Source organism: Hippocampus comes, unplaced genomic scaffold, assembly GCF_001891065.2.
Source record: "Hippocampus comes isolate QL1 unplaced genomic scaffold, H_comes_QL1_v1.1 scaffold174, whole genome shotgun sequence".
NCBI classification, from domain to species: Eukaryota; Metazoa; Chordata; class Actinopteri; order Syngnathiformes; family Syngnathidae; genus Hippocampus; species Hippocampus comes.
Window position 1 is genome coordinate 9,303,167 of NW_017805983.1, and position 18,446 is coordinate 9,321,612.

Consider the following 18,446-nt stretch of genomic DNA (forward strand, 5'->3'; position numbering starts at 1 on the left):
AGAAAATGGTTTGAAAATATTTGCAGCATGAACAGTGAATTGATATACCCATTCAACATATTACCTCACAAGTGGTTTAAGTCTCCTTCAGACTTCAATGCCTATGTGTTTTACCATCTTTTAGCAGCTTCAAATTCGTTTGCTTTTCAACCACACACTGCTCATATTTCCTACAGCAAATGTAGTCTCCATTGGTAAAATCCAAATCTGAATCGGAGTGTACACACCAGATGTTAATTACTGTTTATATATATATATATATATATATATAATTTATATGATAACACAGGGCACAAAACACACGTTTCAGTCGCATACTGTATTCGTATACTTTTGCGCACACGCATATAACGGCAACTGTAAAAAATACCCATCGTTATGTAAAAACAAAAATCTTCGAATGATACAGTACAATCAAAAATGACTACGTGTTGGCTTTTGTTACAAAGCGCAAGTGCAGTTGGGGTGAAGCCAAGTTCCTGTACTGTAGGTGGCGGTATGCACCAAAGAGCTATAATTCAACTAAGAGAAGAAGGAGTAAGGCGGAAGTAGTCGACGGCGCCAATTATGTTTGTCGTTTTCTCTTTTTTGAGCGACTTCCAATGACCAGTGAGTTGGTTACTTCACTTCGTTGCCCTTTTCAACATCTAAATTGCTCGTTACACCTCGAGCTCCATCATGCCTTTATTATCTTTGGACGGCGTCGAAGTGCAGTTTCCTTTCCCTCCGTATGAGTGTCAGAAGGACTACATGATGAAAGTTATTGATTGCCTAAAAAGGGTGAGTGTTTACAGCCGAGAAACAAGCGTTTGCCATTGAATAGTATGCATAAATATGGCTTAATCTCTCCTCGTTCTGGCCTTGAGTGCCATGTTTGTCATTAATTACAGTTAGTACTATGATACCAGGCATTTTAAAATTCATCTTAGTGTCTATTTGCATTTATTCTATTTTTGTGATGTTTATATATATATATATATATATATATATGTGTGTGTGTGTGTTTTTTTTTTTTTTTTTTGCAAAACTGCACGTGCATCAACAATGTACTGTACACATGTTTTTGCAGGAGGTTAATGGAGTTCTGGAGAGTCCCACTGGCACTGGGAAAACCTTGTGTCTACTATGTGCCACCTTGGCATGGAGGGAGCACTTCAAAGACACAATCACTGCGCATAAAATAGCAGAAAGACTGGATGAGAAAAAGATATCTGCTGATAATTTTCTTCCATCTTGGGGACCAGCTTCAGAAGATGGTACATCGCCAAGTATGTACATGCCACAATGTTGCCAAAATCAGTTCCTTGGCGTTTTAGTTCGTACTAGTGTTTATTTTGTCATTTGTGTTGAAGACTGCAAAACCGCTGAAGTGATTCCCCCACTGAGAAATAATTGTAATATTATTGAATTAATATGAATGCAGATAACTGATTGATTTTGAAATGTATTGTTTTTGTTGTTACTGTTTTCCAGCCTCCTACAGTGCTGTTCCCAAGATTATCTATGCATCACGGACACACTCGCAACTTAGCCAAGTTGTTAATGAGTTAAAGAACACATCATACAAGTAAGTTATCTTATTTCAATAGCTGTTCATTTCCAGAATCAAAGTTAAATTCATTGAAGCATTCAAAATAAAATACCAACACAGTTGCATTTTCTTGGCCTTGCACCTTATGAGTGACTCTATAGAAGCAAGCATTGAATTGCATTCTGATGCCTTTAGGTTTTACCTCTGGTGAGACAATGATTTTGCAACCGATCATACTGTTGGGACTGTGATGGCCAAAGCAGGTTTAATTAAAATGAATGAAGTTCAATGTAACAGGATGTCCATGTTATTCTCAGGAGAAGCAAATTCCAAGCAAATTTCAGCATCTCCTCCAATGACTTAAAACTTTGTGGAATTAGGAAAATGAATAAAAAAATTCTGAGGGAGATTGCCTAATGGAGAGCGGTTTATGTCTGGTGAATGTCATTGCCATTGTGTGCTTTCTAGTGAAAAACCGAGACAGTCAATGAATAGATGAACGACAACTTCATACCACAGCTTGTATATACAGCACCATTTCGGATCTGAGCCAAAAATAATGATACAACCATTCCTTGGTGTTACATATTGAGATTATTTGCCTGTATATGAATTAATGTCAAATCCTATTAATCTGTGATTCAGACCTAAAGTGTGCGTGTTGGCGTCAAGAGAGCAGTTGTGTATCAATCCAGAGGTGATGCGTCAGGAAAGCAACCATGTCAAGGTAATTTTTTTTTTTTGTTTGTTTGTTTTTTTGTGATGTCGTCAAAAGCCAAATAAAAGTATGAGATGAACCATTTTAGCAAAGTACTTATCTTTTTATTTCGAGCAATGTTCAACATAAGATGTTCAAGGTAGCTCAGAGCAAAATGTTAGCTCATGTCGCTTCAGCAACAAAGCAAGAACGGAGATTTCTAACTGCGAGAAAAGATGGTATACATGTGTTTATTTCTCAACAACGGCCTGTTCTTATTTTAAGGTACATATGTGCCGAGCAAAGGTCTCCACAAGGTCATGTCCCTTCTACAACAATGTTGAAGGTAAATCATTTTACATCAGCAGTAGACTTCATTGAATTCCCCAAAATTTGACCGTTGCCACTAGAGATTATCTTCATGCAAGCAAGGTGGACTCCCACAGAAAGTCAAGTTGTCAGTTTACATATTGCTTGTAGGTGAATCACGATAATATGTATCTGGAGTTTGAAATCGTTTTTTTTTTTTTTTTTGGTACTCCGGTTATATTATATGTTTGTAATATTGATTAATTTTTGGCATTGTCTTCAGAGAAATCCACTGACAAAGAATTGGTGGAGGAAATTGTGGACATGGAGGACCTGGTCAAATTTGGCAACAAAACACGGTGTGTCATGTTATGTTTATCTAAACTCAGGCTGAGCGATTTATCTGTTTCATGGATTAATGAAAATGTATTTTTTATGTTTGTGTATTTCTTTATTTGTGAATTCCGTAACCTACAGCGTGTCCCTGCCGATGTTTACTAATGACATGGCGTGTTACCAATTTAGCGATTTTGTCATGATTTAGCAGAGCCATTCCCAGATCGTTTTTCGTATGAAAAGAGCGTGAATGCATTCATGGAGTCAGTTTTGCCAAACATTGCTAAAGACATTGTGCCCATTTATACGTTATAAAGGTAAGTTAACTTTCAATGCTTCAGCATTGCAGCAAATAACTTGTCGAATCATCACTGGCAACATCACAATACAATGTCAGTGATGGATTAATTTGAGATTTTTGAATGGATTTTTGGCCTCAAAATCTAATTTCCTATTTTTTTTCTCTTTTTTTCCTGCAGTACTTGTCCTTATTATCTCTCGCGTTCTTTAAAACAGCAGGCTGACATAATATTTATGCCTTACAACTACCTGCTGGAGCTAAAGGTAAGCAGGAGCGTTAATAGATTTTAGCCTGTATCACACTATACAAAGCTGTAATACTATACAATGTAACATATTTGGAATGCTTTGTATTCCTGAACGTTTTCTCTCCGTTGAGGAATAAAAATAGTGTTCTTCCTTTTCTTTTTCCTTTTGTTCCCCGTCTTTCCACAGACCCGCAAAGCTCACAACATCGATCTGGCTGGATCTGTGATCATCTTTGATGAGGCTCATAACGTGGTAAGACATTACTACACGTAGTCTCAATTAAATGTATAGCAACCAGCATAGTCTGTGGCTGTATTTTTATTGTGTTGACATTAAACGCACAAAGAGTACTTCCTTCACAGCTTTCTCATGAGTGTGAAGCATTATTTGACATCTTTCTGTCTATGTGCAGCTCACAGAGAGGCAAGGGGCTAATGTGAACAATTGAGCATTATTTGTTATACCACTCGGTCTCAAATGAGGTTTTCCTGTTTGCAGGAAAGGACGTGTGAAGAGTCAACATCATTCGACTTGACTCCATATGATCTGGCCTCAGCCATTAATGCGCTTACCCGATTGTTAAGTGAACATGCTCAGGAAGCCAGTTTTGGGGAAACTTCTCAAGGTTTGTAATGTAGAATGCCTCAATTCTTGTCAAAATGGTTGTCTGTGGTTGATTTGCTTCTGAGATTCCAATCATTGTCCGATTGCACTACAGCTCTGGAGTTTTTGGAATACAACTAAAAGAATAGAGCTAATGTGTACATCCTATATTTTAGACTTGTCTTCAATTTTCGACTTTTCTACTTTTTTTCCAGTTTCAGGTCTAAAAACAGATGTCAAAGTTGTTGCTCAACTCAAAGGTTAGTATTCAAATTAATTAATCTCCATTTACTTACTCACAATCGAGGTCATTTATTATTCTGAATAGGAAGGACCAAAACGGTTGTTGATGTTATTTACAGAGATTTTCTTGAAACTGGAGGAGGCTATTGATTCCTTTGAGGTTCCGGGTGACAGAGGCATAACAAAACCTGGAATGTAAGTGACGATTTGTGGTTAACCTCAATTTTCATTCAGGATTTTAGAAGCGCTGTCACCAAAGGTACTGATTTCATTACATTTAAAAACAGAAACAGAACAAGCATGGTGTTTGGGTATCCCTGGCACAATAGATGGCTCGGGGATCACGCTTCAAAAAATATTTTTGTTTTTAATGCTTGTGATGTACTTCACAGCTTCATATATGAGCTGTTAGAGAGAGCCCACTTGACATACGACACCAAGGATGCTGTGTCTGAAGCTCTGGAGCAGATCGTTGGATACTTAGCAGGACGTGAGTAGAGCTCATTCGCTTTGCTGTCTATTTTCAACATACTGTGATTTTGTGACCGATAAAATCAATGACCTAATTATTGTTTGTGGAGAACGTTTCAGTCATCAGCACATTTAAGTCACGTTCAAGCACATTCATAGCCAGTTCGACCTAAACTTCACATTGATGCAAATGTTCTTACCACTGTAGCATATGTGTTGAATGACATGTATTTCACAGAGCCAGGGATATTTCTCAACACGAGTGGGTTGCAGAAGCTCTTGGATATCATGCAGGTATGTCAAGTGAAGGTACAAAGGAGTTAAATACTTTGGGAAAATGCTCCTTTTTTTTTAAATCTGGAATATGCAAAGCATGCATAAAATTGTATTTGCCCAGGAGAACATTAACACTGGAAGCAACCGCTCACGTCGACACACGCTTCTTCATCTCCTGTCACAACTGCTGTACACATTGTAATAAGATCACTCATTTATGATGTGGAGAGCTGCAGAAAAGTGGTACCTTCCTGTAAAACAGCAAAAATCCAACATGTATTTCCATGATATTGACTTACTGTATACACTCGCCCAGAAATAATGTAGAGAACAACTGGCACCAGTTTAAATTAGTTAGTTTTTTCCCTCCCTTATAGATGGTGTTCCCTGGCGCCGTATTTTCACAGAAAGACTGCAAAATGACAATGGAAGCTAATACAGCTCATTTTAAGGTGAGTTACTTGTCACAGGAATACACTTTATTTTCAAAAAGATTTTACCATACCGGTACATATACATACAGTACGTAATTGCAGGCTCCAAACTTTTACTTGGAATTAGTGCACTGCGCCTGCACATGTTTTCATTTGTGTTTTGCTCTTAGCTTTCAGCGCTTTACGTATTGCAAGCTTCTATTGTTCTCCTCCCCTTCCAGGACACCTCCCCCCCAAAAAAACAAACTAAGACTAATCACTTCATAGGGTCAATATACACATATAGTCTGTGACAGATTTCTACTTTTTGTGTGGAGTAACATCATGATTAGGCACTTATCATCAGCTATCATATTTGTGTACTGGCTGCAGGTTCACATCCATAAAGACACCAGCACTCAGAAAAAACAAAAAAACGGCGACCTGTGGGCTTCATCATCAAAGAAAGCAGGTAAGGCAAATGCTTTGAATAGTCAGTTGTTAAGATGATAAAACGCAAATTCATCCTGCATTGTTTTTTTTTTTGTTTGTGTTTTTTTTATGTGGAGCCAATCTACTGTCAAGACACTACCACTGTTTTAAGTTTTTGCAACAAGTACTCTTTATTTTCCTTGACTCTATGTGTTTGTTCATTTGTATCTTCCAGGAAACATTCTGAGTTATTGGTGTTTCTCTCCGGGCTTCAGCATGCAGGACTTGAAGAATCAAGGCGTTCGCTGCATCATTCTGACCAGCGGTACCCTGTCTCCCCTGAGCTCCTTTACATCTGAGATGAGAATGTATGTTTACTTGAGTCAAGCCCATTACAGCTGCATAGAACACATTTTTCTGATCATTGACAAAATAGGAAACAACATTAAATACGTACATATGTATTATAAATGACTGATGGCCTATCAGAGCTTTAAACAACTGTGTAAAAATGTTTTTCTGTTTACCAATGTGATGTTGCAGACCGTTTTCAGTGTCTCTGGAAAACAGCCACGTGATTGGGCGGGATCAGATCTTTGTTAGTGTCATTGAGCACGGTCCAGATAAGGTACCGTTGAGTTCAGCGTTTAATAGAAGGTCAGTACGTACATACATAGTAAGTAGTAGTACGCGTCATGTTCATTGCACCTGTTTAATTTATGACCTATTGGGTGACTGAGAAACTTAATGCTGATAAGGCTGAATATTCCTTTCTTTCTTTTAAAGACTTGATCCTGAAAACTTGTCGTCTTTAGGAAACACAGTGGGTAAGTTTTTTTAATACAGTACTCATTTACCATCACAATGATTATCTTGGAAAAAACACCCTCTTTGCTTCAAAGTATGTTTCAACGTTTGCTGTCTCCTCAGTAAACCTGACCCGGATTGTACCCGATGGGCTCCTTTTGTTTTTTCCCTCCTTCTACTTAATGGAAAAAACTTTGGAGTTCTGGAGAGTGAGTGAAGCTATGAGCACAAAATTACTTTTATTATAGTTGCGTGATTCTTTTAAATTCTAAAAACGTCTATATCAAAAATTGCATTCATTCTCCCCAGGACAATGGACACGCAAATCGGATTGAGAATTTAAAGCCAATGTTTGTCGAACCAAAAGGGAGGGGACCTTTTGCCGAGGTAAATGTGTTATGATTTCTGCGACACGTTCCCGTGTGTTGGTATAGACCACCGTTTGTATAAAACCTAATTAATACTCATACCTCATTAGCTGTTTTGTTCAACACAGTCTCATACTTAACGTGTCGCAAAAGTATTGAACAGGTATCTTAAAGTATCTATTGTCTGTGTTTTTTAGGCTATTGAAGGTTATTACAACAAAGTGAATGACTCCCAATCAAGAGGTGGAATCTTTGCCGCAGTGTGTCGTGGAAAGGTGAAGGGATGTTCATGGATAACTGTCCTACTTGGTGCATGTACTAAATGTGTGAATTTCATTATTTTGACTTGGTTCTTTTACATAAATGTACAGGTTTTACGTATACAGCACATAAATGGTCAGGAACCGCATTGGACAAAAGCATTTTCCTGGTCCACAAAGCACATGTGTTCCAACGTGGTTTAACTTACATGGGCGCTAACAGTCAGTCCCCCGATGAGGGAATTGACCTGGTACAGTATTCCAGAAAACCATGAGGGGTTGTGATTTCACCCAAAGATAAAGTACAGCCTTCAGCCACTCTCTTAATAGGTAGTCCAACTGCCCCTTTGTGATTAGTAGATTTCCACAAGCTCACGTGAATAATTTTAATCGATTAGAAAGTGATCACACGGTTTGTTTGATCTGTTTGGGGTTTTTTCTTTTTTTTTTTTTTTTTTTTTTGTCACGAAAGCTCTTGACATGACTTTTTTTCTTCAGGCTAGCGAGGGTCTGGATTTTGCAAATACATTTGGTCGTGGAGTTATCATCACTGGACTCCCCTTTCCACCGAAGTTCGACCCTCGAATCGTTTTAAAGATGCAATTCTTAGATGAGTTGAACCAAGGGAAAATAGCGGCACCTGGCCAGAAGGTGAGATTTAAATGTATTATTTAGAATGTAAATATTTGTGCTTCTTAGGTTACTTCTCAACAAAGCAAAAATCTTTGACTGAAATTTGGACATTTTTACAAAAGACTCAATACTTCTTAAGAAAAAGTAGTAGGTGGAAAAAAAAGGCAACATGGAAGCAATTGCATTCTTTTCTGACAATGCTTTAATAAAAATGTGACAGTGAGAAAAGATTAGACAACAATCAAACATCAAACATTTTGGTATGGAGTAACTAACTTGGACTAATTCAGGGACTCACACTTTGAAAAACTCCTATGAGGGATTTGACCCAAATAAACACTAGTCTTGGTTTGACGTGTTTTGTGTTTGGGATGTGGCTGTGTCTTTTGCAGTTACTTTCAGGGCAGGAGTGGTACAGAGAGCAAGCTTTCAGAGCTGTCAACCAAGCTATTGGCCGAGTCATTCGCCACAAGGATGACTATGGAGCCATCTTTCTCTGTGATCAGAGGTCAGATCAAGTGCTTCTCATACATTGTAATCCAGTGTCTTTACAATCAATGAATATCAATTTTTGGGATGTCCCAATCATGCTTTTTTTTTTTAATTACCTCAGTGCGAATTAGAGTCTTTGGTTTTAAAGTGTCGGCCTATACCGAGACCTGATCCGATACTTCGGCAATGCATTTGGAAAAAAGAGCACACATCAGATTTTTCTAAAATGTAAAGAGATTTACATACAGATATGAACATACATCAATTCGTATGTTATATGGTGAGAAAACACACGTTTTTTTTCAAAGCATTCTTGACCTCCCTGAGCAGCCATTAAAAAAAAAAAGTGACCTTTCAAGTGAGGTCATGATCACCCAGCTTTAAAATGTCTTCTCACCCCTCCCCCTCCACAGATTTAAAAGTAGAGATGTACAATCTCACCTTCCAGCGTGGTTGAGGCCTTATGTGCGTTCTTATGACAACTTTGGGAACATTATTCGGGATGTCTGCCATTTCTTCAGGGTTGCGCAGAAAATGGTACGTCGCTTGTTCTTGACTCATGCTATCGCTACTATTTTACAGTCTGTGATGTATCGTGAAAATAAGGAGACAAAAACAATCAATAATTATACCTATAGTTTGTGATTATTAATTGAATATCTTTTGTGCTGTTGTATACAGTACACACTCATGCACTGAATGACGTGAAAAGGCTGAACACTTGAAATATTAGTTTTAACACTTCACATAATGATACAACAGTCCATGGATGAACTCTTGTTTTGTTGGAATGTCTAACCAGAGGCCTCTGTTGGAGAAGAATCCTGCACCCGATCCCTCAGTGTTACCTGCAAGCAGTTCTCATTCATCTAGTGATACCTCATTCACACCCTCCCAGAAGCCAGACACTCAGAAGGCCAAAATGCTGGACGTGCACACTTCCACTCTCAAAAGGAGGAGAACTGGTGAGTGTTTGTTTGAGCTTTTAGGTACTTTGGACTTGACCACTTCAATATGTTATTTTCGATATGAACTATTTTACATTTGTCTCATCCTGTCTCCTGTTAGATGAAGATACGGAATACGCTGGGATTTTCAAACAGTATGAGTCTCAGACTCAAAAGAGGAAACTAAAACCAGGCAACCTGTTTGATGCCCTCGAGCGAGTGGAGCACCAAAGAGGAGGCATTGGCGCTTGTGGATTAGAGACGGTAGCTTTTCTTCTTTTTATCTTCTCTTTGTCTTGAGAGGCAATGATGAAAAACTGTTTCACACTACATTTACAATACAGTACATGGAAATATGATGAACACTGTATGCGCTCCCCTGCGTATACTAACAATGGTATTTAAAGTTCAGGCTGAAGAGCCCATTCTTGGCGCCTCAGTATCACCAAGCCATGCCTTCATATTGCTTCGTGCTATTGTCCTTACTTGCCACATGTCTCCTTACTGCTAGCGAAAAGCCCCCCGGCCAACAACGTAGCTCCTTAAACCCAAATCAGCCATCCACTTGCAACATGTCAGTATCTTCAGATAGATGGCATTTCATTATCTTTTTGTGATTATACAGGGTCAATTTTGTTTCAGAGGAGGCTGATGTTGACATTGTGGGACCAAAAAAAAAAAAAGATATATATTTTTTTAATCTATGTCAAAGGAAGCAAGCAAAATGGGTCACAACTAGCTAACGTGATTGTACTGTCGATAGCATGGCAGATGAGTGGCGAGCAGAACCACCATACACGAATGAGGATGGGGTTTGGAATTTAAACACCGGGTGCTCTGGCTTCCACCCACATTCCAAAACATGCATATTATGTGATGAAGACTCTAAGTTGTGAATGTTTGTTTGTCTATGCATGCCCTGTGATTGCCTGGCAACCAATCCGGGCTTTACTGGTCTCTTGCCTGAAGTCAGCTGGGGTAGACTGCAGCTCCCCCGCGAACCTAATGAGGATAAGCAGCAGAATAGTAAATGGATGCACAGGTTTTTACTTCGTTTTAATGACATTGTTGTGTTCATTGCTTTTCTAGCGAAGCAATCTCTCCACACGGTCACTTCAACATGACAAGAGAATGGATGAGATGATGCGGGGAGTCAAACGCACAATAAAATTGATCCAAGAACAGGTATGTATCATTTCCAGTGAAACAACTACTTGGTCATTTTCTAATTCTGGTGAAGAAATTTCACTATCTTTATTCTTTTTAAAGAGGCAAAGCGTTTCTGGATCTGATACTGGAGATGGAAAAATCAACATTGCTCGGTCATTTCTGTTAGAAATGAAATCATCCTTGAGCCAGGTCAGCTTTGAGCAAATTCGCCAGGCTCTGGTCGCCTACAAGAAGGATGACAACCTGGACAATCTGCTGTCTGGCACGTCTTTACTAACCCTTGACCCTCATACTTACAGACTTTACCGTGGTAAGTCAATGACAGTCCGTGACCCCGTGAAAAGCGGGGGTCCACTGATGTTTAATGTTGCATGTCATAATGAATGAGCAGGTGGTTAAAAACCATCGAATGTGTCACAGGTTTATACCCCTTTGTACGACCGCATCACAGAAAGGCATTTGACGAGAAATGCGTGGAGCTGACCGGTGACGGCTGTGGCTTCAAGCCGGAACACTCGGTGAAAAGTGACGAAAAGAAATCAACGATGTCACATAGTGGTAGGTCAATATGGTATGGTAGCACTGATGTCATGATTGCCAGTCTTTAATGTTCGTCAGTCATATTCTGTTAGGTTTCTTTTACAATGTACTTGTTCTTATATTTACTATAACTTGCCTTATGTACAAATTCATTGTTGTAGAACTGGAAATTGACTCTGTACAGTGATAAACTGAACTTGCGTCCCAAGTCAGGCTTGCCTCTTCTAGGTCGAAAATACCACATTTTCATGCATCGGTATGTTATTACCTTCTTTTTTTTTTTTCGATAAATTAATTCATATTTGCTACTCCTCTGTACCATATTGAGTTCCCACACGAAACGTTTGGACGAAGGGACTTTCCTCAACAGAAATGGTAATTGCCAAGATAAAAGTGATATATTTAGTGGGATTTTGTACTATTTAATTATGCATCCATCCATTTTCTAATCTGTTTAGCCACACGAGGGTCGCAGGCGTGATGGAGCCTATCCCAGCTGTCTTCGGGCAGTAGGCGGGGTACACCCTGAACTGGTTGCCAGCCAATCGCAGGGCACATACAAACAAACAACCATCTGCGCTCTCACTCACAGCTAGGAACAATTTCGAGTGTTCTATTAGCCTGCCATGCGTGTTTTTGGAATGTGGGAGGAAACCGGAGTACCTGGAGAAAACCCTTGCAGGCACCGGGAGAGAACATACAAACTCCACACAGGAAGGCCATAGCCAGGAATCGAACCCTGCGCCTCTACATTGTGAGGCGGGCGTGCTAACCAGTCGACCCACCGTTCCATCCCTATTTAATTACCATATACTACAGATATATTCATTTTTATTCATGCAGTAATCATTTTCACAGGCACTTTGAAATATGAAAGGTGAAGTTATATTTAAAAAATATAATTGAAAGTTCAAAAGCCACAAAATACGTTTTCTTCATTGTTCTTAACTTCTAGTGACTAGAGATAATAGGAAAATGCATGTCCAGGTGTGACAACAGTTGAGAAACACTGGTAAGGGACACAAAAAAAACAAACACATTCTGCCTGGATAGAAGAACACTCGCATTATATAAGCTGGTAATGGCTCGTAACACTATGTGGTCAAACTAAAAATAATTGCAACGAATTGATATGTTTATAATTGAGTTGGACAATTACAAAACAAGTCTAGTGAAGCAGCCTACCTTAAGTCACACTCGATAGTAAATGTTCATCCAAAATCTCAATCTTCGGCTTTATTTTCCCATTCAACAGATGGACAACCCAGTGAGCCTTCGTCATCCAGTTCCAATTCAACATCGGATACGCAAGTGAATGGAGAGCAACTCAAACAGGACGCAGAGAGAGAAACTCGGATCGGTAGGTCATACCAAGGAAAATAATATATACACGCAAAGTGTGCAATTCATAAGCATTGGCATTGATTGTCAGTCCTGCAAAACACTGGCAGTGACATCAAAAAAGGGTATCCTGTAAATGCCGCATTTTTACAGTAGACCAAGATAGAAAAATGAAAATATTTTATGTGGGGAAACAATGTTTAAATGTATGTAAGCTTGATGTGCACACTCTTTTATAAATAGAGGTGTGGCTGATTCCAAAATAATCATAGCTAAACTCATGTCAAATAGTAGTCAGTTCACTGCTCTTATTATCCCGAAATAAATCTCTGCTGATTGGAGATGATTTTCGACAAGCACCATCCGACATTGAATAAATAGTGGTGGCAGCACGATTCTTTGGCATTCGCTTTTGCTTTAGCTGGAACTTGGAGATTTTACCTGAGGTTGACGCTTTCATGGAAAAAAAGTGGCTTCACCAGAGGAAAGTGATTTTGGAATTGCAATCCAGAAATGATAGTTAAACAACAAAATCAAAACTCTTCCATGTTTACCAGAGGCTATGCAAAAGAAGAAAATCCTGACTACCTTTCTGCAAGATGTAAAAGAAGCACTCGGCCCAGAAAGATCACTTCAACTCTGTCAAGCTGTTAACGCTTACAAGACGACGGACAACTATGAAAATATGGTGACTACTGTCGTGGCCTTATTCACAGAGAGAGAAAAAGACTTCCACCTTTTATGCAGTAAGCACAGTCTCATCTCACTTAAATTGCTCTTTTTTTTCCTTCCTATTTACCTATTAATTTTCTTTCTCGTCTGAAGGATTCGGCAATGTCATTCGCCCTCACCATAAGAGGCAGTACAAAGAGATGTTGAGAGAGTTGATGGGTCAGACTGCTCACACTGCTCCTGGCGAAACAGACCTGCCAAAAACAGAGAAAAGTCAGTCAAGCGCATAATTTTACTGAAGTTACTTCCAAAGTATTTGAAACTCAGTGCAAAGCCTGTTTATATATGCTGTACAGTGTATGCAACAATGTTATGACTCGTACAATTTTATTTTTTTTTACTTAAATAAAGTGAACCTTAATTTCAGGCAGTTGTTTCTTACTGGATTATCTGAACAGTTGTCACACACCCTAAAAAAAGAAAACCCGTTGATAGCCAATAAAAATGTTTAATCTTGCAATCATGATCAGGTGAATGCAAAATTTAAATTCACATTTCAAATGTAACCTTTGAAATTAGTTGGGGGCGGGAGGGAATTGTATTGGGACATTGTTCAATGCATACCCAAAGTACTCACAGCACTGTCAGTGAATGTCAGACACCATTGTTTGACGAAAGCAGGCACCACTCATCACTTAATACCATCCCTAGAGTGAAACACGGAAGTGGCAGCATCATGCTGTTGGAATGGGGTTTTTTTTCAGTAGCTGGAACAGGAAAACATAATTGAGGGAAAGACCCTGTTCTGGATAAAAACCTGCTCCACAACTCTCTTCAACCTCAGCCTGGGGTGATGATTACTTTTTGTTCCTCATTTTTGTCTTCGTCTTCTAACAGACATGAAAAATTCCGACATCCCATTACGAAGCGAACGCACCAACAGGAATCCCCTCGCGTGTGATCTCGCGATACTTTGTGGAATCCTTTTCCGTCATGGCAGGCAGTAAGTTAGTACTTGAGGGTACAGTAAGTCTTAAGAGCTTTATTCTAGGTCTCAGCGTTGTCATAATACCTTTGGTTCGATCCTGCTTTGGTCACCTTGACTGGGTCTTCGATTACCTGACGGAAACTCCCGGGAAAATAGCAATTTGTCTGCATATTGCTGTTATCAATGGCCTCCTGTTACTAATCTGTAGGGGACCTCTGTACAAGGTAAACGTAAACGCTAGCTAGCGAACTTTTAAGTTTCTTTCTAGTTAAGGTTTTAGAGTGAATGAAGAATTAAATTAATTACAGCCCAATAGGAATGTGTGTTAAGTGCCACATTTTAGACCGGTAGCTAGTTGTGCAATAGCTGTGCACTTTGTTAATCCTATTAGCTAAAGTAGAACGAGACAGCAGTGTCGTCTCAAGCTGCAATGACCTACAAACTTTATTTGTATTATAATTTGAAGTCCTTGAAAAACATTTCGTTGTATGGAGAAGAAATGCCACACCTGCATTTAGGCAGTGTGTGTTTTATTAGGAAAGTTAGTCACGTACGTGTCCTTTTAGTCTTGATTTGAAATAGAAAAGTGCAGTTTAAGAAGTAAGGCCATGTGTCTACTATGTATGGGATGTTCTCAGTCTGCAAAACGATTCCTATCCCAAACCTCTACTGTATATGTTTGAAATGTTCGTCATCAAAAATAAAAATTACACTTTATCTAAATAATATAAGCAAGTGACTTTAAACGTGATGATAAACTTCAACTATTCATTGTTGTATTTCTCATAAGTGACAGCAATGTCTGACAATGTTATCCTTTTAATTGTATCTGCGAATGTAGCGTTAAAAAATGATCCTGAAGAAATGAGCGGCAATTGGCGTTTGTTTCTAAAATTTTTAACAATAGGACAAAAACTGGACCGAAATATAATCCACACCTTAGTATCATGTATTTACCGGGTATGACAAAATAGTGCTACTTAAGCTTGGCTGGATGGGTTGGAAATTTAAATTAGTCATATGCATTTCTATTGATTAATTTGAACATTTGTTTTTGTTCTAGGTTGCCGTAAGAGCCTGCTTTCTGGGGGTCATTTTTGGGTGTGGTCTAATTATAAGCTGCACCGAAACCACTTGGACACATTTTGGGTGGTATGTAGATGAATATCACTTGATGTTTGAGATATTTATGCCTTTATCTTGGAATCCTTGTTTAAAAATATACAGCGGTTGTCTTATTAAGAGTCCCCTGTCACGACATCATAAATGTTTTTCTTCGCATTGTGTGTGCTGTGTGCAGCTGTGCATGCTCACAAAGCCATTTTAAGAAATGGGCAGATAAAGCATTTACTTGGTTATATAATTTCGCACTTGTTGGGTGGGCAGGCTCAAGTAGTCAGTTTTCCATTGTATGTCCCCTTAAAAAGAAATGTTAGTGTTGGTAGCAGGTTGTCATTTTTAAAGACACAACATATTAGGTGTTACGAAATGTTTACTGGTTCGTGCAAAACATGTCGTACTGTCACCTCTCTGCAGGTATATGTGCTCCCTGGCATTCTTCCATTACTCTGAATACTTGGTGACGGCCATCATTAACCCTCACAGCCTCTCACTGGACTCGTTCCTTCTTAACCACAGTGTGGAGTACACGTTGGCGGCTGTCTCATCATGGGTTGAGTTCACTGTGGAGAAGCTAACATTTCCAGGTCGGTGGGCAACATACTTTTTCTTTTTTGCATTCAACAAAAACAGTCAGCATCATGTATGATCAGTTGTCTTTTGAGCCAATTACTATCGCTGTCAGATGTACAATGTCGTGGTCCAGTAATTTTACAGCACATGTTTTGGAGTGGGGAAATTGACAAAATGACATAGGCAGCTTTTGTCCTTCAAAAGAACAGCTGAATTTTTGGTTGTGGCTGACCATAGTGCCAGTCATGTCGATTTTTCTCATACATCCCAATAAGCAAGTGATTAAATAGTTGGTCATTTATAATTGGCCATAGTTAAAAAAACGAAAGTCTCAAATGCCATCTGAGAAATTTCCTGCTTGACATGCCCAATCTTGTCTTTCAGAGCTCAAGCAGCTGAGGTGGTTGAGCTTCATGGGTCTGCTCATGGTGCTGTGCGGTGAGGCCCTCCGCAAGGCGGCCATGCTGACGGCCGGCTCCAACTTCAACCACATTGTCCAGAATGAAAAGGCGTATAGTCACGTGCTGGTCACCAGCGGTGTCTATGCTTTCTTTAGACACCCCTCCTATGTGGGTTGGTTCTACTGGAGCATAGGAACACAGGTCTGTGTTTTGCTTCTCCTTGATTACCGATACTGCAATTTTGGTCTGGTCATATCAGGTAAAATGTTAGCTAACGTGTTGTGTCCACTGTAGGTGGTGCTGTGCAACCCAGTATGCACACTGGGCTACACCATAGCCAGCTGGAGGTTCTTTCGGGAGCGGATTGAGGAAGAAGAGATTTCCCTTATTAATTTCTTTGCAGAGGAATACGTGGAGTACAAGAGGCGGGTCCCCACCGGGCTGCCCTTCATCTCAGGCATCCGCATCAACTAGTAGAGCACAACTTTTGACAAGTGGACTTGACTGAAAAAGCAGACCAGATGGTGGTATTGGCGCGATCGCAACAAATTCTGCGAGCCGACCCGCTAGCTCGCACAGGCCAGCAAGCAAGTGGACTGCTCTTACTTGACCAAATGCTACAATCCAGTTCGAGACACCAAAAACGTTTCACCATCTTCGCGTGTATTGTAGTAGCACTTGTTTGCAGTTTTGTTTGCATGCTTTGACCATGCTGGCTGTTGAACAGCAAGCAGGTGTCATTCGAGAGTGAATGGTAGCTGTAAGAGGGGGATACTGAAGAGTTGATGGACAAACATGTATTACCTTAGTTGGATGGCAAAAAAGGGATTACATTTCAATATTACCTGTTTACACAAGTCGCTTTCCACTGTAACGGCGTCTTCTTTCCACAGAACTGGATCTGATGCTGTGACTACCTCTGTAGCTGGCTCACCTCACCCACTTTTTATGCTCATTTTTTGCACAGTTTACACCATTTATACAGTTGTGACATATCCAGCTTCAAAGGGATGTAGGGCTAAATAGGAAGAAATCAATTCACGCTTATGTGAGTGACCCTCGTGGTGAAAACATTTCAGCAAAGGGAGGCATCAACATCAGGTCCAAACCAACAACTTGAAGCTCTGTGGAGATGATGCGAAGCACTGCCCTCTTTCTTTGGATTTTTGTGTTTTTACAGACCTCTCATATGTAGCAACATTTGGGGAAAAAAAAGATCCTAGATGACAGTTTTAATTTTTTACTGGATGCCTGCACACATTGTCATTTTCATGCCATCCAGAGCAGTGTTACTCTGTTGGGTTATTGAAATAAATTGTGATAACACTGCATTCAGAACAGTCACATGGTCAAAGAGTGAACTGAAGTTGAGTCGAACAATGTTCTATTTATGTAATCCATTATATGACCCTCACTCAGGCTAAAAACCACCTTACAGTCACACCATTAGCTTGTAATAAAACTTTATCTTTGGCTTTTTATGAGTAGACCTATACTTACAAAGTTTTTTTTCCATCTGTATAATAGACTGTATAATTAAATTATTTGAGATTTCAATAATATTTTACCATTTATTTACAGCTTCCAATACTGATATTTGCCAAGATGAATTATTTTGTAATGGCCTAATGGTGTTTGACAGTGAAACAGGTAGAGAACTCAAATTCCAAGCGTTGGCTCCCACTGTAAATGTAAATTGAAAACCACTGGTAGAGAACTCAGATTCCAAGAGTTGGCTCCCACTGTAAATTGAAAAAATGAACAAATAGTGTACGCAAAATGTGGTGACCCACTCTTGTACAATGTAAATACTTGCGTGCTAGGATTCACCACATACACTATATATACATAGATAGAGATAAAACACTTTTTTGTACTGATCACCATGGGCGTCATTAGGCCTATTTTAGGGAGGCTTCAGCCTCCCTAAAAATGTCTTTAGCCCCCCTAAATAATTTCATTGCATTATTTAAAAAAAAGTATTATTTATTTTTCCTGTACTTTTGCTAATATATTGCATCAAATTCAATGTAATCTGGCCATTTTAAATTATATTTCGATAACCTGCCATCATTGTGATGTTAAATCTCCCAGGTTTCCTGAACGCAACAGGTGTTGCGTTAGCATTTGACGTGTCTGTCACCATCGCCACATCAAATGCTAACGCAACAACTGACAGTTCATTGCCGAAAGTCAGGTTGAGTCGACAGCATGGATATTCGACAGTTTTTTAGAAAGGTAAATTAAGTATTCAATGCATCCATGCTGGTAAAAC

General features: G+C 39.3%; 2 protein-coding genes across 3 annotated transcripts; both read left to right on the forward strand.

Annotated features, from left to right (window-relative positions):
- Positions 1 to 507: 507 nt before the first annotated feature.
- rtel1 (regulator of telomere elongation helicase 1) lies at positions 508 to 13,516 on the forward strand. Of its 2 annotated transcripts, XM_019890826.1 has the most exons (32): positions 508 to 780; positions 1,070 to 1,268; positions 1,474 to 1,567; positions 2,177 to 2,258; positions 2,514 to 2,574; positions 2,821 to 2,896; positions 3,353 to 3,437; positions 3,609 to 3,674; positions 3,921 to 4,047; positions 4,241 to 4,285; positions 4,388 to 4,463; positions 4,661 to 4,758; positions 4,978 to 5,033; positions 5,393 to 5,467; positions 5,822 to 5,900; positions 6,096 to 6,228; positions 6,404 to 6,517; positions 6,647 to 6,687; positions 6,791 to 6,876; positions 6,977 to 7,054; positions 7,233 to 7,310; positions 7,794 to 7,946; positions 8,321 to 8,436; positions 8,834 to 8,957; positions 9,223 to 9,385; positions 9,489 to 9,631; positions 10,457 to 10,552; positions 10,637 to 10,847; positions 10,958 to 11,095; positions 12,333 to 12,437; positions 12,976 to 13,164; positions 13,244 to 13,516. In XM_019890826.1, the coding sequence occupies exons 1-32, from the start codon at positions 679 to 681 to the stop codon at positions 13,378 to 13,380; spliced, it is 3,426 nt and encodes a 1,141-aa protein (XP_019746385.1). In that variant the 5' UTR covers positions 508 to 678; the 3' UTR covers positions 13,381 to 13,516. The 2 variants fall into 2 exon arrangements, with proteins under 2 accessions (XP_019746385.1, XP_019746386.1); XM_019890827.1 differs by lacking the exons at positions 508 to 780; positions 1,070 to 1,268; positions 1,474 to 1,567; ... (1 more) ...; positions 2,514 to 2,574; positions 2,821 to 2,896 and adding an exon at positions 2,986 to 3,265.
- Positions 13,517 to 14,017: 501 nt separating this feature from the next.
- Positions 14,018 to 17,652, forward strand: icmt (isoprenylcysteine carboxyl methyltransferase). The gene is made up of 5 exons (XM_019890829.1): positions 14,018 to 14,302; positions 15,142 to 15,230; positions 15,615 to 15,784; positions 16,155 to 16,372; positions 16,466 to 17,652. The coding sequence occupies exons 1-5, from the start codon at positions 14,084 to 14,086 to the stop codon at positions 16,643 to 16,645; spliced, it is 876 nt and encodes a 291-aa protein (XP_019746388.1). The 5' UTR covers positions 14,018 to 14,083; the 3' UTR covers positions 16,646 to 17,652.
- Positions 17,653 to 18,446: the final 794 nt, after the last annotated feature.